Source organism: Stegostoma tigrinum, chromosome 10 (genome assembly GCF_030684315.1).
Source record: "Stegostoma tigrinum isolate sSteTig4 chromosome 10, sSteTig4.hap1, whole genome shotgun sequence".
In the NCBI taxonomy this organism is placed as follows: Eukaryota; Metazoa; Chordata; class Chondrichthyes; order Orectolobiformes; family Stegostomatidae; genus Stegostoma; species Stegostoma tigrinum.
This window is the reverse complement of record NC_081363.1, coordinates 69,275,891-69,297,291: the sequence shown is the minus strand read 5'-3', so window position 1 is coordinate 69,297,291 and position 21,401 is coordinate 69,275,891. Positions and strand designations below refer to the sequence as shown.

Here is a 21,401-nt window from a genome sequence, read left to right as displayed (position 1 = left end):
TTACTATGGTCTGCCTGGACTTTTTGCAAACAAAGCTTTTCACTGTACTTAGGTACACATGACAACCATGAATTAAATACAGAAAAGGGAGCCTTGAACCATCAATAAAGCATCAGCACTATAATCAGAGAAACAATCACACAGGACTGTTTTAGACATTTACTTGTAACAGATAGATGTGACCCTAAAATCCAGTTTGATACATTCAGTGCAGTACTGCAGGAGTCCTGCATTGTCAAAGAGGTCGCCTTTCATTGAAACATTAAACTGTGATCCTTTCTGTCCCTTAGCTGATCTGGAAAGTCCCCACAGTGCTCTTATTAAGAATAGTTGGTAGGCCTGGGCCAGCATTTAAACTTTAATAAAAATCACTGTTTCTGGAAGCTTACTGTGTGTAATTTGACTTTCACATTTCCTCTCATTACAATAGTGACGCCATTTTGAAAGTATTTTGTTGGTATTATAGCTCTCTGGGACATTCCTGAAGTGTGAAAGCAGCTATAGAAATGCGCGTTTATTGTATTGTTCATGTGAAGTGTTTAAAAAAATTCAAAATGGGTACTTTTTCACAGAATGCTACAGTTGCTGTATATGTTACATTCCGCATGTGATCCCATGGCACTATTAAAGAAATGCTGCAGAATCCCTCTGGTGTCCTGACTGATAGTTATCCCTCAAACAACACCACAAAAGTAAATGAACAACTGTGCATTTCATATATTAGAAACCTCACATCTATCTGGTCTAGGTTTCTGGAGAGTGACTGTAGGATACCCATGAACATTATCTGTTTTAAGCAGTCTGATCCAGTAGGCACAGAGACAAAGAATTAACAACAACTTGTCTACAGAATTCCTACTGTGTGGAAGCAGGCCATTCAGCTTGTAGTGGCCCTCTAAAGACCATCAGACCCAGACCCAGCCCCTACCCTAGTAACACTGCACTTTCCATGACTAATCACCAGGCTGACTAATGTCAGGTCAAGGAGTCGGGAATGAGAGCGAAGGTTGGACACTACGGGCAATTTAGCATGGCCTAGCCTGCACATCTTCAGGCTGTAGAAAGAAACCAGAGCACCCAGAGGAAACCCACGCAGTCACAGGGAGAACGTGCAAATTCCACACAGACTGTTGCTCACAGCTGGAATTGAACCTGGATCCTGGTTCTGTGAGGCAGCAGTGCTAACCACTGAGCCACCGTGCTGGCCCAAAGGTTTGCATAATGTTTCAAGGTAATAAAAATACCGCAAGGTAACTCTCAAAACAATATAAAATAAAGCCTGATACATGAGATATTAAGACAGATGGTTTCAGGACAGATAGGTTTTAGCATCTCTTTGGGAGAGATTGAGGGAGGAAATTACAGAGTATGGGGATTTGGCAGCTGAAAGCCTAGTTTTCAGTCGTGTTGTGATTAAATTTGGGATGTTCAAGAGGTTAGAATTAGAGTACAGATATCTTGAAGGCTTTAAAGCTGGAGAGATGGGACTTTTTGTTTTAATGAAAACGTAAATGATAATCATTAATATTGATGCACTCTCAGACTGGGAGCCAATGTAAGTCAGCGAACATGGGAGGTCAACATAGCAACTTATGTTGTGAGAGGTCACAAGCAGACCTTTGAATGAGTTCCAGGAATGAAGTTGAAAAAATGACCAGAAAAGCATTGGAATCATCAAGTCTAGAGATACTGAAAGCATGCATGAAGGTTTCAACAGCAGATGAGCTGGGAGACAGTGGAGTAGGACAATATCATTGAGATGGAAATGAAATAGTGATGGTGTGGACATGTATGTGGTCAGAAATCCACTTCAAGGGTAAATATGACACCAAGAATGCAGGAGCTGGAGGAACACAGCAGGTCAGGTAGCATCAGAGGATTTGGAAAATCGATGTTTCGGGTTTAGCCCTTTCTTCAGGACTGGAGAGGAGTAAGGGAGCTGAGAAGTAAATGGGGGAGGAGGGCTAGGGCTGGGCGCAGGCATGTAAGATGGTGATTGGTGGATGCAGGTAGGGAGTAGTGGACATTGGTCAGTGGGAAGAGTGGGCCAGACAGGAGAGAAAGAAGGTGGACAGGCAGTGTCAGGTCAAGGAGTTGTGAATGAGAGGGAAGGTTGGACATGGGATGAGTTCGGAGTAGGGAGATTTTGAAACTGGTGGAAGCTCCCAAGGCGGGATGTTGTTCCTCCAGTTAGCGTGTGGTGTCATTGTGACACTGGAGGAGACCCAGGATGGACATGTCACCCAGGGACTGGGAGGGGTAGTTAAAAAGGTTAGCAATAAGAAAGTGTTGTCAATTGTAGTGTACAGAGAGCAGGGGCTCCACGAAAGGGTCACCAAGTCTGGGCTTGTTCTCACCAACGTAGTGGAAGACCACATCAGGAGCAACGGGTACTATAGACCAGGTTGGAAGATGTACAGGTGAATTCATGACATATTTAGAAAGATTGTCTGGGGTCTTGGATGGAGGTGAGAGGGGAGGTATAGAGGTAGGTTTAGCACCTCCTGCGATTTCAGGGAAAGTTGCCAGGAGTGGTGTGGTTAGTGAGGATAGTAGAGCGGACGAAGGAATCGCAGAGTGAGCAGTCCATATAAAAGGCAGATAGGAGTGAGGAGGAAATATCTCATTGATGGTGGAGTCGGATTGCAGATGATGGAAGTGGCAAAGGATGATGTGTTGGATGCAGGGGTTGGAGGGGTGGAATGTGAGGGCAGGGGGCCTCTGTCCTTATGTTCGTTCAGGGTGGTAGGTGTTTGAAGAAAGAAGTGCAGGAAATGCAAGAGATGCGGTTGAGGGCATCATGAAGTGGAGAATGTAAAGGTGCTTGAAATAGGAGGACATGTAGGATGTCTGGGACTGAAATGCTCCATCATGGGAGCAGATGCAGTGGAGGTGGAGGAATTTGGAGTAGGGCATCGCATTCTTGCAGGAGGGTGGGTGAGGGGAGGTGTAGTCAATGTAGCTGTGAAAGTCGGTGAGCTTGAAATGGATATCAGTTTTGAGACGGTCAGCAGAGATGGAGATAGAGAGGAACAGGTAGGACAGAGAGGTATCAGAGATGGTCCAGGTGAATTTGAGGTTGGAGTGAAATGTGTTAGTAAAGTAGGTGAACTGTTCAAGGTCCTCATGGGAGCACGAGGCAGCGCTGATACAGTCATCAATGCAGCGGAAGAAGAGGTGGGGGATAGTGCCAGTGTAACAGCAGACGAGGGACTGTTGCACATATCATGCCAAGAGGCAGGCATAATTCAGACCCAAATGGATGTCCATAGCCACCTCTTTAGTTTGTAGGAAGTGGGAGGAGCTAAAGGACAAGTTGTTGAAGGAAAGGACAAGTTCCGTTGAATGAATGGGAGTGTAGGTGGAGGTGGACTGGTTGGGCCTGTGGCAGATGAAGGACCGAGGGCTTTTGGGCCATCTGCGTGGGGGACACCGGATGTCCATAGTGAAGATGAGGTGCAGGGGGCTGGGGATTTGAAAGTCTTGGAGGAGGTGGAGGGCCTGGGTCTGTTCAACATTCATCAGTTGGATTGTTGGAGTCAGCAGCTATGAATGGAGTTTGTGGCAGAAACTGAAGGCTATGGCTTCAGTGTTGCTAATAGGAAATTTCTGCTCATTCAGTACTGCATGACCAAGCAGCCTATTAAGGCAGCGTTTACAGAGGCAATAGAGAACAATATATCCCCAGATTTTTTGTAGAGAATGAGTGATTTGTTTATGCTTGTACCTCCTTTAATTTTTTTTTGGAAAGCTGCGCACCCCTTTTTATTTACATGGGTCAATTTGTGTGTGGCCTGACACAAGAACCATTGGCTTAGATAGGTCTTGGTAGGAATGTTCAAAAGAGGCTATGGTGAATTATAATTGGCAGTAAGCATAACCGTCCAATCTTCATCCACACCCTGCTTTTGACCCATCCAATCTGACAGTACTCCATCTCTCCAATTTTTACTAACCCCCCAGGTTCAATCTATTATGTGAGTGTAAATCAGCCATTCTGGGCTGGAATACTGTTATGCCATCTCTAACCTGTTCTCTGTGAGTTTGGAACAATACATTTGCCGTAAAATTACAAACTGTCCTGTTGGATAGAACAGGAATGGTGACATAGGAAAGAGGGAGCTGTGGATTTCAGCAAGACACCTACTGGTTAATGATCTCATCAACATAGGTTAGACTATGAATACCAAACTTTTCTTTGAAAGAATAGTGAGAAAGCATCAGGAGACAATTTATTCTATCCCTTATGAAAGGTGCTATATAAATGCAAGTACGGTCTCAAACCTTGCGTTGTGTCTTTTCAAATATGAAAATATCATTGAAATGTGTCACCTTGTCAATTGTATATGCTGCGAGAAATGACCAAATCATCTGGTTCTTGCCTGCACAAGCAACAAAGTCTGCGTAAATTTCTTGATGAAGTGTCTAGTTGGATTGTCCTTGCAAAAATACTCCCTGGGAGTCACAACATCTCACTGTTTCCTGTGAAAGACTATTGTGCCTTTCTGCTTTTCTTACCAGCCATAAAGGGAATGTTTTGTTCATAGCACCTGCTGGTTAAATCGTATACCTGAAGTACCCTGCATAAGGCAAACATTACTCAGAATTAGTCACACAGACTGCACCCAAGGTGTGGAGAGGGTGGGTGACTCATGCATGTCTCGGTGAGGCATTTCCTGAGATATTTAAAGCTGTGCAATTTGGCGTTGAGCATAGAGGGAGCCTGGATATTTAGCAGTTGACATGCAGGGAGAAACAGCCATATCAAGGGAGGGATTTTTGGTCAAAAGGGTAAGAGAACCTTATTCATTATCTCTCATTTAACAAGGTTTAGTCATTCCTGTGCCAGTACTGCATGATATTTATAAAGATGACCTTAAAAGTTAATTGATGGAAATCATGATTGCTTTTAATCAGTAATTAGTGCTGTGAAAATTTGAGAATGTTTTCAGTGTACCATAAAGCCTGTAAAATTCTGTCATGTAACAATGAAGCCTAAATTTCACACGGAAATACTTTTGGATACTCCTTGTTCTCTGTTAAACTCACTGCATTAGCTGTTCCTTTGATTTCCTTAAATTTGTTTCTCCCCAAACTGTTTTTTCCCTTGGGCTCAAACGTACACGCTTGAGTATTTGCAGGTTAGGAATTGAAACACTCCTCCACAACTTTTTCTGCCCCCATTCATTAATCAGTGCTACTTTATGCTGCCTTTCTCGGAGATGCGAGACGATTGTACCTTGTTGCTATTTCCAAGATGAGACACTGAGGGCACCAAGAATTTTTCTTCTTGAACAGCCATGCTATTAAATCACAGTGTGCAGCTGAGGTTTGCAAACCCACTCTTTGTCTCCATCTTTTTCTGGTGAGCTGTTTAGCCTCCTACGTTCAGGAAGTAGAGACGACAGACGTTCATGCAGTTGCTGGTACCATTCTGTAAAGCAGAATTGAAGCATGGTATGGTGACACAGGCAGTGTTAGGATGTTTTCTTTGTTTTCTCATGCAGGCACAATGGGCTGAATGGCCTCCTTTTGTGCTTTTCCATTTAGTAATTAAATCATTCTCCCCACTGAGAGAGCTGGAGGTAGAAGAAAACTGAAGTACAGTCCCAGCAATATGAGAAGACATCTTGCTCCAATGGCCTTTACCCACAAGACAGTGAGTGTGACGGGAATAGTCAGTTGCAGAAGGAATCATAGCTAAAAGACCAGATATTGTCTTTTCCTAATATCCAAAGATATAGAATGGATACGGTGCCAATCAAGGGGCTGCTTTGGCCTAGACTCAAGATTGTTTTCAGTGTTGTTGGAGCTGCACCGTCATTGACACACTTCTGACTTGAGAATTGGAGGAGGGCTGCAGGCTTCGGAGTGTCAGCAGTTTCTACATCAAATCGCAGAGTCGTCTTGCTTTGTCTCTGAGTCTGTGGTCCCGAATGATATCTAAAACCAGGTCATCTCTCTTGTGAGCTTGTTATTCTAAACTGGACATTGCGGTTTCTTTACTCAGAGAGTAGTCAGGGAATGGAACGCTTTGCTTGTAACGGTAGTAGATTCGCCAACTTTCGGTACATTTAAGTCGTCATTGGATAAGCATATGGACGTACGTGGAATAGTGTAGGTTAGATGGGCTTCAGATCGGTATGACAGGTCGGCACAACATCGAGGGCCGAACGGCCTGTACTGCGCTGTAATGTTCTAATGGTCTAATGAGACAATTGATCTGGACTGGAAATATACTTGACCAGTTTTGATTTTTTTTTTCACCCCTGCACCACTGGTGCTGGTGAGCAAGTCTATTATAATCTCAGCTGCAGAAATGAATTACCCATGAGATGTGGAACCTTTTTGATGTGAATGCCTCAATACCGTATCATTAGGCATGTGGAGTAAAATGTCAGAGGCAATTCGTAAGTCTGTTTTTTTGCCCTCAATGTGTTTGCTTGGTGTACCAATTCAGCCTGTTGTCTTAAAAATAACACTTCATCGCACCATAGACTTGTGTGAGTGTGAAAGGAAGCTAGCAACCAAAGAATACTTGAAAAAAATATATCGAGAGTGGTATTTGTTTGTCTGTCGGTCATTTTTTGCTGCTTGGAGGTTATCGTTGATATTTCTTCTCTGTATTGTCATAACTGATGCGATCAATTCCAACGTGATTTTTGCAATAGACATTTCAGTATGAATTAATCAGGATTTCAAGTTTGTTGTGCTGCATGTGCAGGCTAGCTAGAGTGAAAGTCAGAATGATTGCAACTGTCAATCCTCACTGCCTGTTTTGTTCTCGGAGACCTGCCTCTTCACCTTGTCCTACGTTCACATACTGGTGCCCCTCCAGCTAAACATAACAATTACATCTCTTCTCTCTCTCTTTCTACTGGGGAGAGATGCTGAAAGTCTTTTGTGGATTATAGCTAATTAAATGCTGACATACCTTCATAGGTGTGCACCCAAGGCAAGTAATTTAATTATATGGATGCATTGTGAAAAACCTGTCTCGTAGATGGTTGTCATCCTATTTAATTGTCATAATTTGGTCTGGATTTAAATTCTCTGTTAAGCTAGTCAAACAGCTAAACGTTATTTATTTTTCTTTTACTTGGTCGATTATGAATCTTACGGCAGAGAGATTAAGAATTTACGTAATTCAAGCAGTGCAGCCTGCTTGGAGATGAAGCTTCTTTTCCACTAGTTTGTTTTGTATAACAGTGAACACTATAAAGAATACCCCTGTTGCCCAAGTAATTAAAATTTAGCACTGAAATAGATAGATACATTTTATGTGAATATAAGTTTTAACGTGTATTGTTCTAGTGTGATGTTTCTGCAGCTTAGGGTTTGCTTGCAAGAGGGTATAAGATAAGCTTTTCTTTTCAGGGGCACATTGTTCATAACTGGAAGGTGAGATGGTTTGTACTGTCCAAGGACCAGCTTCTCTACTATAAAATAGAAGGAGGAAAGAAGGAGTCTCGTCCCAGACGCATTATTTCTCTGGAAGGATGTACTGTCCACTGTCCCTGTATGGATTATGAAAACAGGCCGGTAAGACCGATGAATCATGCTTTTGTCTAAAACTTTGTTGCTTTCAACTGTGCAATTTTGCATTTGGATATAAAATCGCAATGCGCATTCCTTGCTGATACCCCTTCATTCTTCTACAAACTTACAATCCCTGGCTGACTTTCCTTTCCCCATTGCTCCCAGGACCACGAAGCCATTGCTGCATCTCCGTTATCACTTCAACTGAGTTGTCATCCTGTTTAATTGTCACAGTTATTTCTTACAACAGAGGGACTAAGAATTTTCAAAATTCTAGCAGTGCAAACTGAGACCATCTTCCAGGATGAGATTATTTAACAGCATAGACAAAACTGTTTGATTCCAAAAGCATTGTTTTACATGATATGACCCATTTTGTCCCTGAACAGATCTACGTGCCCTCAAAGCTATGTTTGAAAGAATGCAAAGTGCACAATCATGTTACACTGTCGGTAGTATTTAATTGTGAGTTGTGAAAGTTTTTTGCAAGACATTGAATAGATGGTGGTGAGCTGTCCTCTGCAATCTCTGCAATGTTGTTGCATTTATGCAATGCTATGAGGAATGGAGTTCCAAGAATCAATGACGGTGAAGTACCAGCAGATATTTTAAAGTCAGAATGGTGTGTGACTTGAGATATTGGAGCTAGCGATATTCCCATGTTCCTGCTAGAAGAGGCTAAAAGTCATGGGTTTGGGAAAGTTTGTTGAAGAAGCCAAGGCAAGTTGCTGCAGTGCATCTTGTGATTGCTGCTCCTCACTGTGTTGGTGGTAATTGCTACTGATTTGAGGGGCTGCTTTGTCCTTGATGCTGTTGAACCTCGCGTGTTGGATCTGCACTCATCGAAGCAAGTGGAGAGTATTCCACAACACTGCTGCCTTGTGTTTTGTGGAAAGGCATTGGGAGGTCAGGAGGTGAGTCACTTACTAGATAATACTTGCCTTTGACCCATTCTTGTAGTTACTGAATTTATACTCCTGGTCCAGTTTCATTTTTGCTTTCTGGTAAGTGTCCAGGATGGTGATAATGGGGAATTCAGAGATGGTATTGCTGTTGATTGTCAAAGGAAGGTGCCTAGTGTCTATTGCTGGAAAATTTTGTCACTGATCACAAGAATTTTGAAACCGAGTCTGAAAGGATGTTCACCTATATTCCAGCTGGTGATTAAATTGAAGGCAAAGAATTCTGTTGAGCATTTCCTCGAAGCTTCTTCCCGTGAGCAGCGAGATTCTTGGGCTGTGGACATTCAAAAAATGATCAGAGCTTCAAATCCAGAGGGTCAAGAGCAATTGAATGGTTCAAACATGGCCTTTGAACTACCAGCAAACATTTGCCTCAGGTAAACATCATTCCTCTGTTTCACAATTTTCAGTATATCTAGTTTTCCTCACCTCAACATTTTCTCCTTCCCATTCATAAATTGCTGTCTTATTCTAGACGATAGTTCTATATTGTCTGAATGACAATGTAATCCAGCCAAGTGGCCACATTGATGGGATATGGACATCACAGGCAAGACCGATGTTTGTTGCCCATCTATAATTGCTGAGTGACCATTTCTGAAGGAAGTTAGGAGTCAGCCACATATCTGTGGATCTACAGATACATGTAGGCCAGATTCAGATTTCCTTTCCTAAACGACATTAACAATTATGGTTATTGTTAGGGTCACCATTATTGAGATTATCATTATATTTTTATTTTAATTTAAAGCATATATGATATTGAGGGATCTTGACAGGATTGACTTGAGAGTACATTTCCAATTTTGGGAGAATCTTGTACCAGCCATTGACAAAAATAAGATGTTGTCCTGTAAACGTTTTCTCTCTAAGGGTTGTGAGTCTTTTGAAACTGTCTTCCTACAAAGGTGCTGGAAGCTGATTTTTTCAATTGTTTTAAGGCAGAGGTAGTTAGATTCTTGGTAAGCAAAGAGCTGAAATAATATTAGCGGGAAGTGGTAATGGGGAGTTGAGGTTCCAATCAGATCAGCCATCACCCTATTAAATGGGAGAACCATGGTCCATTCCAGCTCTTATTCTAGATTTATTAGTTGAAGTTAATCAGCTACCAAAGTAAGATTTGAACTATGTTCCCACTGCATTTCACTTGGCCTTTGGCTTTGCCACCACACTGCCATCTCCCTGTACAATGATTTCCAGATTAATTACATGGCAAATAATGGGCAAGCTTGATTCTATCTTCACCCAATATCTATAAATGCATTCCAGCTGGAATCAATGTAGTAGATTTGCAGAACCATAGAATCTTACAGAAGGAAGCCAATCAGCCCATCATGCCTGTGCTAGCTTTTTGAAAGACCTCACATCTGTTCTCCATCAGCCAACTTACCCATTCCAAGTGTATTGATCATGTTTGCCTTAGAAATTTATTATTGAACCTGATTCCATCATCCTTTCAGGCAGTGCATTCCAGATCATCGCCAACAGTTCGTACAATCCTAATCCCGTCGTAGCTGAGATGATCTAACTTTGTGTAGTTCAGGGAGCAAGTCCTTTGTCTTTGTCAAGTATTTGAATGGATACAGTCACAGCCATCAAAAATCTTCCGTCAAAGTTATAGGACACCTCATTGATGCAATTTTGAAAAATGTACATCTTTGTAAGTGACTTGTAGAGAAGGTCTGTAAGTACTGTAATTGTACGTCCTTGATATGATATATTTACAATTGTAACAACTACAGAAGTGTCATTTAATGCGCATCAGTGGCAGCAGAATCAACCTGAAAGTCTCTTTGCTTAATGTATCAAATACTTTTATGTTTAAGAAATATAATGTTACTTTCACCTTATATTCAGTAATGAGGAAACAAATGCGTCAAATTGCTTAGTGCTTCTCATACTGCCTAATAAATATAATATTAATAATGTTTTTCAAACATTGGCTTCAATCACAAAACCACGGGCCCAAATTACTATTGCAATTATTAAAATTAATCTTAAGTGTCAATGACTTGTGATTTTCAGTACAGAAGCACAAGGTGTTGTGTTACTGGACTACTAATTGAGAGTATTAGCTCAAATCCCACAGAGGACATGTGAGAATTTTGAATTTAGATTTGAAAAGACCGTCTAGAAATCTAAATCGGCTATCAGTGATGCTTATTAATTTTCTTCATGAAAGGAAATCTGCAATACTTATTTGGTCTGGTCTATTTGTGACTGCAAACCCATATTATTATTGTTGACTCTTACTTGGTCTATGAAGTGGCCAATCGGAGTCTCAGTTGTATTAAAGCTACTTTTAGCAATTCAAATCAGGAAGGGGCAATAAATATATCTCCATCAGGGTTCCACATCTGAGAACGAATAACTATACAAAATAGATAATACCTTCTTCTTAATTTGTAGTCACTTAATTATTGACATGCAAGAATCCAACAGTGGGATCAAAGAGATGACAAATGGTGAATATGGGAATACCTACAAACTTTGTTTCACAGGTAAGCAAGGCAACGAGGAATCTTGAAGAAGATTTAAGTTTTATTTTGCAATTTTCTCTGCCCAATTTTCTTCCCTTCCCATCTGAAGATGCAGCTCTAGACAGTTCTCTTCCACCAGGCGCAAATGACCATTCATATATGTACTTTTAACAATGAGTACTAACAAGCTGTTTGACTTTAGTGCGGATCACAGTAAATCCATATACTCCCCTCATCAGACCTCCCCCAGGTACATTTTCCAGTTACTGTGACTTGGTCAGCTATCAAGGACAGGTGTCTTCGTTTATTCCACTCTGCTTATATCACTGTTTCTTCCCAATGCTTATATTTCATACAGAACGTGATAAGACATGCAGCTATTTCCATGACCACTTATAATGGTTTGCAGACCCACCAAATGTCACTCAGTTTTAGTGGGACTCATTCACTTTAGTTTAATAATAAAGGTTTTCTTTTGATTCAAGGACATAAAACATTTTTGAATGACATCCAGATTAAACAGAGTCACATTGACCTAATCCCATATACCCTCTGTGGCCCCTATCCATTTATTGACCCTTCAGTCATCTGCTGAACTTGTACTTAAATGGTGACTTGTTCGCTGCTTTTGTCACTAAGTGATTCTTACAGACTGACAAACTGTGTCCACCAGGTTATCCTGCTTTCAGTTTGGTGTTTTATTCAACCCCTTAATTGCTGGAAATAATCTCAATTATCTATTTTGTCCTATTTATCCATAATTTTGAGCACTTTCTTCCAATTACACTACTCTAATAAAAGCAGTCCCAATTTTTCATTTTCTGCAGAAGGGCCCAGACCTGAAACGTCAGCTTCCCTGCTCCTATGATGCTGCTTGGCCTGCTGTGTTCATCCAGCACTACACCTTGTTATCCCAATTTTTCGAGTCATTCTTTCTGTTGTGTATCTTTCGTGTTTAGATTTCTTCTTTAGAAGCAATGTATAGCTGACATTGGTTTCTGAGTATACTGCAACTTTATTCGGTATTTTATAAAATGTTTAAAATATGTACTTAAATGTTTAAAAGTAGCTTCTGTGTAATCTGCTTGCTTTGCTTTGAGTTAACACTCTCTGTTTAACTAATCAAGCACAATGAGTGTAGATCATTTACTAGACTCTCACCATGAAACAATTACACACACTATTTGCACTTGTATTTCTTCATGACAGGTGGCATTATACGATTCTAACTTGACATCTTTCTTAGAGTATAGAACTCAAAACTACCACTATCCTCCAGCTGGGATTCCACTAAGGTTTCATTTAGAATCCTCAATACACCACAACATATTTTATATCTGCAAAAGGACAAACAATTATTTAAAAACATTGATTTGTATACAGTTGAAAATTAACTTATTTTCTCCACTAATTAATTCACAATGTATGCCAATTAATATTAATACAAGCAAACAATTTCCTTAATATCGACAGAGGGCGACTGTTGATCTCCCAAATCTCCATAATCTCCCAGAGTAAACAATTATTTAAGGGGCTAAATTATGTTAAGGAAGGCACAAAAAGCCATCTTTATAGTAATTATTATGTGAATTCAGGTTTTACTTTTGGAAAAGAAATTGTGTAAGTATTTGGATTTTGTTTTGAATCTTTCAAAAGTGAAACAAAGAGACGATAAGTCAAGTCAAGGATCAGCCATGAATTTATTGAATGGCAGAACACTTTGGATAGCTAAGTGCTCTTCTCCTTTTCCTATGTTTTTAAAGTGCAAATTAAAAGGACTAAATTTTGTCAGAAGTCAGAATAAAAATGATATTATCAATTGAAGAAGTTGTGGATGACATGGGTATTCTCTGTCAGTGGAGCCTCTGGGAAAAGCAGCATTGTTACCCAGAAGTCAGAGAAAAAAAATAATGCTCGGAATTTTGGGAAACCAGAAGTGTCTGTGGGTAAAATCTTGGTTAAATACACATGAAATATAGGTTTTATTAAGAAAGGAAAGCTGTAAAACTTGTGTGAAATTCAGAAAAATTGCATGGTCGAGCAAGGGTGGTTGGGTGGCAATGACAAAAGAAATATAAGAACAAAAGTAAGTCATTCAGTTTACTAACCTCTGACATTTAGTATGATCATGGCTGATCAAATGCTTCAGTCCCTTTCACTCCATTTTACATCAACAATTTTCTGCCAATTCACTATTTGCAGAAGAATAAATCAGGAGCTTTGAAAATGTAGGGCTATACTTAATAAATGTTTTTTCCTTTTTAAATTTTTGGTGTAAGACTCCTGACCTTTGTTTCTGAATTTGACCTTCACTAGTGAAGATGAGAGTCTCTGTGTCCTTTAAGTGGCCAGTGTCTCTGTAATTGTCCTGTTCTCTCCATGGGTGTGACTAGGCAACAAGTTTGAATTCCCTAGTTTCAGCCAGCAGTTGATACCATGAAATTGTTCATGTTTGTTTTCAGGGGGTAACTAATTCCTCAAAAGGCTGCTTTTGAACTTGTAACAAGAAAAGCTCAAAACTATTGTCCCTTTTGGAACGGAAGATCTTTTCTTAAAAAAAGAGAATAAAGGGGAACAAAAATGAAATTGGTTGTATAAGTTTTGCAGTGTGATTCTTTTGCTAAGATCTTAGCTTTAAATATTTCTTTTTAGATTATAGGCCTGCGGCTTTTTTTTTTAACAATCTAAGAGCTTGGGAAACTATGACTCTTCATGGAGTAGAGATAGCACAGCGTGGAGCTGGAGGAACACAGCAGGCCAGGCAGCATTAGAGGAGCAGAACAGCCAATGTTTCGGGTCGGGGCCCTTCTTCAGAAATTTCTAAAATTCTGCCCCATTTCTGAAGAAGGGTCCCGACCCGTAACATCAGCTTTCCTGCTCCTCTGATGCTGCCTGGCCTGCTGTGTTCATCCAGCTCCACACTGTGCTATCCCTGACTCCAGCATTGGCAGTTCTTACTATCCCTTCGTGGAGTAGAACGTGTTTCCTCTACCTCTAGACTGATTCTCAGTGTTTCAGGCTGCTTACCTGAAAAAAACCCAACAAAAATGATGGAAAACCTCAGCAAACCTGGCAGCATCTATGGAGAGAGAAGCAGAATTAACATTTTGATTCTAATTATGACCCTTCCGCTAATGACTTAATGTCTTCATTCTTTTCTCCATAGGCTCTACAGTAATTGACTGGATGGTGTCCAGGCATGTTGTCAATTCCCGTTCAGATGGTGTAACTTTAGCAACCCTTCTAATTGAAGATGACCTCATTAAACCAGTCGGAAATAAAAGTACAAAAGCTATTTATAATGTTGCTGGCACAGAGCAGTTTCTCGACGATTCAACCGCACTTTATTGTTTTGTAAGTTTCCTCTAGTGCACAGCGTTTGTTTTCCTCTTGACTCCATGCATTTCCTACTCTTCCAAAGATGTTTTTGGAATATAGTTTCAATAATGCCAATGTGCATCCAGGAGGCCACCCAAATTAGGGATGCCATAATCTGGTACGGAATCTCCAGACGCTGCTAATAGCAACATGATAGAATTTTTTCCCTTCACATTACCTGCTGCATGAATGGGCCTGGATGCTGCTTAGGGTTTTTTAGCTGTACGTTATTCTGACAAACTTTCTGGAAGGTAGCACTGTGGTAATGTATACTGACCTAGAAGTCCAGGCTAGTTCTTTTGGGGTGTGTTCAAATCTCACAATGATCAACTGTGGAAATTTAAACTTAATAAATTTGGAATAAAATATTAGTCTAATTATTGGTGATAATCATGAAACTGCCAGATCACCAGAAAAAAATACACCTGGTTCACTATGTTCTTCAGGGGAGGCAATCTGCTATCCTTCATGAATTTAGTCTATCTTTGACTACAGAAACGTGGTTAACTTGCTAGTCCATTTCAGAGGACAGTTCAGAGTCAATTGGTTCAAGGATAACTGGGGATGGGCAGTTAAATACTGGCCTTATCAGTGATGCTGATAGCCTAGGAATGACTTATGATTAAATTATTACCAGTCTTGACAGAATTGTGGGAGTTGTGCAGGTGGTAGTGGTCTGGGGAGGGGGTTAGCTTCTGGGCCAGAAGCTACAAAGCCTTGACTCTTGTCTTTTGCATTTGCTGTAGGCAAAAAATGAGAGGAAGACCGAAAGTGTCAATGATAAGATTGAAATACCTCACATGGAACTGAGTGGCAAGATTGTGAAACAAGGGTTTTTGATGAAACAGGTAACTTGAATCCTGATCTATGTTTCATTTGGCTTTAAAAGCAAATGTTTTGCAATTAACTGTGTTAAGTTGTACCTCATGGTTGAAGAGCCATTGTCATTTCTCAGAAACTCTACATTACAATAATTTAGTTATGCCTCTGAATGCTATCTATATCAATGTTTCACAGAGTTGATACAATGATTGAAGATAACGAAGTGTGAAGCTGAATGAACACAGCGGCCAAGCAGCATCTCAGGAGCACAAAAGCTGATGTTTCGGGCTTAGAAATGTCAGCTTTTGTGCTCTGAGATGCTGCTTGGCCTGCTGTGTTCATCCAGCTCCACACTTTGTTATCTTGGATTCTCCAGCAACTGCAGTTCCCATTATCTCTGATACAATGATTGCTATTGTTTTAAACTGAATTTATTAATGAAGTTTTACAGATGAGAATCGAAACAGATCAATCCCTGCTCATTACCAAGTTCCTGATCAAGGGAAAACTTGATGAGTAGCCAATTATTCAGTAGTCACTGTTGGAAAGTGCTGATTAGTCTCACATGTGAATAATGGCCACTTAGATACTGTACCAGACATAAATTGATGCCCCTTGTATGAACAGTCCATGACTGCAATATAATATTAGATGTGATGGTGTAAAGTAGATAATCAGCTGCCCATTATGTACTTCTTCTGATCTTCAGTTTGGCTGATGGTAGTTTAAACAAAAATCAGGGATTTGTATGTGGACTAGTTGATTGTATTTCATCCATTTTACACTATTGTCCAAAGTCTAAATTGCCCCCATTATCTTAATAATTTGGAAGAGGAATTGAAGTGAGAAAATGGGCTGCCTGTCAGTGTAGCCTTGCTGGAGGTGACCTCCTTATTATGTATTTCCCTCTTCACTGTCCTGTTAAGGATGATAGACAGATCTCACTACGGACACCCAGTCAGATATGAGGGCCAGCAATTTTGCAGCTTTAGCAGAGTCACTAGAAGAGGTAAGCACTCTGGTGACGTAGTTAAGGGATTGTGAGGATGCTTTAACGTGGGCTATTAGTTCGGGTCTCAATTACAGCCGAATGTGCTGTCAGCACCCATTTTGGTGCATAGAGCTTCCAGCCCTGCCCTGCTACAATGACATTCCTTGATTGAGTTGGCAATCCCCTATCTGTCGAGAGTTTGGGTGGGAGCGGGAAGGAGGCTGAAGTAGGGAATGGTGTCGCTGCTCTGCCTACACAATGTTAAATCAGACGGAAATATTACTCCATGAATAGGATTCTAGTTGGCCGCTTGGCTCTGTATCACAGCAAGTTGATTTTGTTCCTTGTCTGGGAAACCTCCGCGGCAGTGGAAATGCTTCAGGAAGCCACCTTGGTGTGCTCTCTGTTATTATCCCCGTCTGCTCGCCCCTAGCCCCATCCCCATAGGAATCAGGAAAATCGAACTTTCTAAATAATGGAAACAAAAACACAAATTGCCAAAAAGGTAATTCAGATCTGAGGAAGGGTTATTTAATCCGAAACATTAACTCTGATTTCTTTCTACAGATGCTGACCTGTTGAGCTTTTCCAGCAATTTCTGTTTTTGTCTCTGATTTGCTGCATTGGCAGTCCTTTCAGTTTTTTTCTAAATAATCAATTTGGTTTTTTCTATATTTGCCAAACACAGTTTGAAACTTCAGACAGGGTTTTTCTTCTTTTTTTAACCTTGTTTTAAATAGAGACGAGTTAACAGGAATGATCAAATTTGTTTGCATTTGCACTTCTTGCACTAATTGGTTTGCTAAGTGAGTGTACGTACTTGCTCCTCCATCATTAGACATTAATTCTATTGTGGAATCTCTAGTACAATTAAATATCCACAAAGCTGTTTCAAATGTGATCAAGTTCAGCTTTGAATTCAAATGTGCATTTTATCTGTTTCTAGTTGTTGTGAAAGCTGAATTTTTGCAAGGAGCTGGAGAAGTCAAGTATGTTACATTAACCATAGAAAGGCTAATAGTACTACCAGGCCAAATCATGTTATGTCTCAGTACATTCAAAGAGCTGCTGTATAACTTGACTCTACCAGTTATCATGCTATGGAAAATTATATTATCTCTATTTTCACTTCCAGAACCCTAAATATTATGCATTTCTCTTCTCATTTAGGGACACAAAAGGAAGAATTGGAAAGTGAGAAAATTTGTTTTGAGGGCAGACCCTTCACACCTACATTACTACGATCCCTGCAAGGTTACTGTCATGTTTTATTTACTTGCATTGTCGGTGCAGCTCCAGCTGCCTGTCATGCCACTTAAGGCATGACTTACCTGCTTTGAATGCCTCCCCCTAATTTGTCTGTGTTCCTCTCCCTGCATCCCCTCCCCACCCCTTACATTCAAACCTGGCCAAATGTTAATGCTCTGGCACAACAGCAAAACACTGCAAAAATCTGGAATAAAAACAAAAATATGCTGGAAATATTCAGCAGCTCAGGCAGCATCTGTGGAGAGAGAAACAAAATTTGTTTAATATGTCAGATCAACAATTTTCATTGGAAATTTGATCGTCCATCCCAAAAGTTAACTCTGTTTCTCTCTATATAGATGCTGCCAGCCAGACCAGCTGAATATTTCCAGCATGTTATGTTAAATGTTCTAATTCCTTTATTACTAATTTAGAGTCTGTATGACAGCAAGCACAGGATATGGGTTGATACCTGTTTCAAAAAGCAATCAATGACTCTTCATACTAATATTTTGCTCTTTATGCTGATCTACCCACATTCATATTATATGTGGAATGTTCCACACTATCTCTCAGTTGTGGCTCATTGGGCCTTGCCTTCGAGTCAGAGGGTTAAAATAAAGGGGTGCAAATGTATAACAGAGATGAAGAGGAATTTCTCCCTCAGAGGGTTGAGTGTGTTTGGAACTCCTTGCTGCTGAGGGAGCAGCATCCTTGTGTATATTTAATACTGAGATAGATAGGTTCTTGTTCAGTAGGGGAATCAAGGGTTACAGGGAAAGGGTAGGAATGTAAATGTAAAAAATGTCACTCAGAGTTGTGGGGTAGGCTGAAGGTGCCAAATAGCCTACTCCTGTTCCTATTTTTATGGTCTTATGCAGTGACTTAAACACAGTCTGGACTGACACTCCTGTTTAGTGCCCAAGGAAGAGCAGCACTACTGGAGTTGCTGTCTTTTGGAGGCTCAAAGCTGAATTTTCATCTTCTTTCCCAGCTAATGCCTCATTAGTAAAAAAGAATGCAGAACTCCAAACAAAAGTCCTCGGTGAGTCCAGAGCCTCTGAGATCAAAACTTATCCACCCTTCTGTTGATAAATTCTTGTTAACTTCTACCTCACTGGAGGGACAGAGGTTGGAAGGTTGAAATAAAGTCCGTGGTGGCTTGAAGGAGAGACGTACAAGCTTTTAGCACTCCTGGTAGATACAGCACAAAGATAATGTAGTATGGCCTGCTATAATGGTGAGAAGCATCATGAACAAGCTGTCTGCTGTAGCTGCTAAGCTACCTATGTTCCGGATGTTTTGCTTGACTCTGTGATCAAGTCAAGCAGCCAGAGAGAGACTGTGAGCAGCAGTATACTCTTGCTCTCCTATAAGATCCAGTTTCTCTATGCAGATATGGTTGTGAATGTGTCTACAGAAAGATAAAAGTCTGGAATATTGGACATAGAGATTTGACTGTAACTTGCCGTTAATGTGTGTGTTCCGGTGCTTTTAACAACCCCATACGGTAACTTGAGTAAACAGTGGGAGATTTTTCTCAACTGACGTAACTGTCTTACATCATCAGGAAAGAAATGATCAGCCGGTTGGTGGATTTTCACTTCGTGGCTGCTTGGTGTCTGCTTTGGAGGACAATGGAATCCCACCAGGTGAGACTTGGTTTTTCCATTATTAGAAACAGGTCACACAGATGGATTATTTAATTGTGAAAATTAAATTGTGTGAAAAATTGCAGTAACATTAAGTCATTCATGAGTTTGCACCAAAAGATAAGGTCCAAATCAATTACTATGAACCTTGTAATTTGTGAGCTACCATCAGAAATAAAACAAAATAATCACCTGTACTATCATGAAAAACTACTTTTATTTTTAGGGAAGAAACCCTGTAATTCCTGCAGAATTTGGTTCAGTCTCCCACAACCTGGTTGACTCTTAATTGCCTCTGTAATGTCCTAGTAAGCTGCTCAGTTATCAATGCAGTTACTAATGAAGAACAATGACCACTCCACCATTATCTTTTTTAGGAGGGCAGTAAATAGAGACTGGTTCATATCACGCACATTTTGGGAACGATTTTTTAAATCAGACATTTATGAAATGTTTAGTTCTAAAGACAAGCATGGCAATAATCATTAATCAGAAATAAAGTTGGTTTTCCACTGCCTGATATACTTAATCAGGAGTATGTTTGCAAAATACACAACCTATGGGTTTGATTGGAATATATTTAAGGAATATGAAAACTCTTAATTTTTGTATTTAAAGAAGTGCCTCCCAAATTTTCTACCCCTTGGTGAAAACTGAGAGCTTGGAGAGTTAGGAGAAGTGACCTATGAAAGCAAAAAGGAAGGAGATGCCCTCACGTAAGTCCCAGCCCCCAGTTTAGGAAGCTCAGATGTAAAGCCTATGCCAGTAATTCTCTTACCTGTTGGAGAAGCAGCTGTTCACCAAGTCACTGTTAAGTGAGATTTCAACTCTGACAAAATAAGTAAGATGTAGCAATGTGCAGCATTACACAATGATTTTGAAAACGGGAGGTTGTCTTTTGTCCTTTCCAACAGCAGGTTAATCTTTGAAAGGCAATGCAAAGGAATCACTGTTGTGTTGGTCCTTTCCAAATATCTCTAAAGTCATGATGTTCCTTGTTTAGAGATTTCTAGGTCTCTTCAAAGCTATGGCTTCCATTGGGGACCTATAAAGATTTGGCTCAAAAGATTTGCTAAAGGATTTTTACTGTCTTGAGGAAGAAAAGCTGCTTTTGTTTTGATGTAGTAAGCATAAATGTTTATCTTTCTGATTATTTGATCTTTCAGGAATAAAGGGAAATGTTCAGGGTAATCTCTTCAAGATTATAACCACAGATGATGTGCATTATTACATTCAAGCTGGTTCCCGTGCTGAGAGGTCAGAGTGGATCCAGGCGATCAAACAGGTGACATAGACCTCGTACAATCATGTCTGCAGTTGGAGTCAGAAAGAAGATCAAAGAAAATGAACTCAAGCAAAATTTCAAAAAGGGCTTGGATTCTTTTTAGTTCAAAGCAGTGACATGTCACCAGTGAATGCAATCTTGAAAATGAAAACATTTTGATAAATATTATTCCTTTCTCGTTTGCTCTTACACCACACTCAGCCATTATATATACACACACATGTATACATTGCTGAAAAGGATAACTTCTTGTTGACATTGTGCTCTCTTTCTCTGGCAGAGTACAGTGAACACAGCAGACTTTGGACATAAAGCAAAAAACACAGGAGGTTAATCTCAATACTGGATTAATATTTGCTCATTATCTATCTGTTAATGTTTTATGAATAGAGTTACAAAATTGAGATTGTACAGTCTTTGCATACAGAAGCAATAATTTTCAGACAGACATGGTTTCTTGTAATTGTATTTAATTTTCCAAATTTTTATTTATGCACTTTATTTTTTTAGATGTAATTTTCAGCTCCTTTTTCATCATGTTGTTGTTTTAACATGTACCCAAATATAAATACCTTGTGGAAGTAACTGATGTTTTCAAATTTTTGCTTTTCTCTTTTACATCATGCTGAGTAATACGTTTTAAGTTTTTTTCATTCACCTGTGGGACATGGGCTGGTCTCCAGTTTTTGAATGGAATTAAGAGGCTAAAAAAATTTGATAATTAAAGGAGGAAGCTAAATGTTTTGAAAACATTTATCTCATCTCTGGTCAATCTTGCATCAACTGATAACCTCAAGTGAACAGATACGGCTTTGCTATGATTGGTTGTATTTCTGATTTAGTGACTGATGGTGAGGGTGACAATGAATCTAGTTTCCACTCCTGGTTCCTGTCCAGTGACCACAGTTTAAAGGCGATATCTTTTAGAGTAAAGTGGCCTAATAATGCTTTTATTCTCTGTGCGTAGAGAATGCAAGAGCTGCTGATTCTACATCACCCCACTGACTTTGAGTTGGGCTGAGTTAGAGCAGAAATCAAAAGAAG

General features: G+C 40.0%; 1 protein-coding gene across 3 annotated transcripts in view; it reads left to right on the top strand.

The window, feature by feature from the left end:
* plek2 (pleckstrin 2) overlaps positions 1 to 20,942 on the top strand; it is a 35,446-nt gene extending 14,504 nt beyond the window's left edge. For 2 of the 3 annotated variants that reach the window (XM_059649230.1, XM_059649229.1), the window contains 8 exons: positions 7,378 to 7,542; positions 8,697 to 8,878; positions 10,911 to 11,002; positions 14,148 to 14,335; positions 15,106 to 15,207; positions 17,343 to 17,426; positions 18,991 to 19,072; positions 20,239 to 20,942. In XM_059649230.1, coding sequence (XP_059505213.1) covers positions 7,522 to 7,542; positions 8,697 to 8,878; positions 10,911 to 11,002; positions 14,148 to 14,335; positions 15,106 to 15,207; positions 17,343 to 17,426; positions 18,991 to 19,072; positions 20,239 to 20,366 — 879 coding nt within the window. In that variant the 5' untranslated portion in view covers positions 7,378 to 7,521 and the 3' untranslated portion in view covers positions 20,367 to 20,942. Of the gene's footprint in view, positions 1 to 4,678; positions 4,792 to 7,377; positions 7,543 to 8,696; positions 8,879 to 10,910; positions 11,003 to 14,147; positions 14,336 to 15,105; positions 15,208 to 17,342; positions 17,427 to 18,990; positions 19,073 to 20,238 lie in introns of those variants that run through there. The other variant, XM_048538532.2, reaches the window with a different exon arrangement.
* The last annotated feature ends 459 nt before the right edge of the window (positions 20,943 to 21,401 follow it).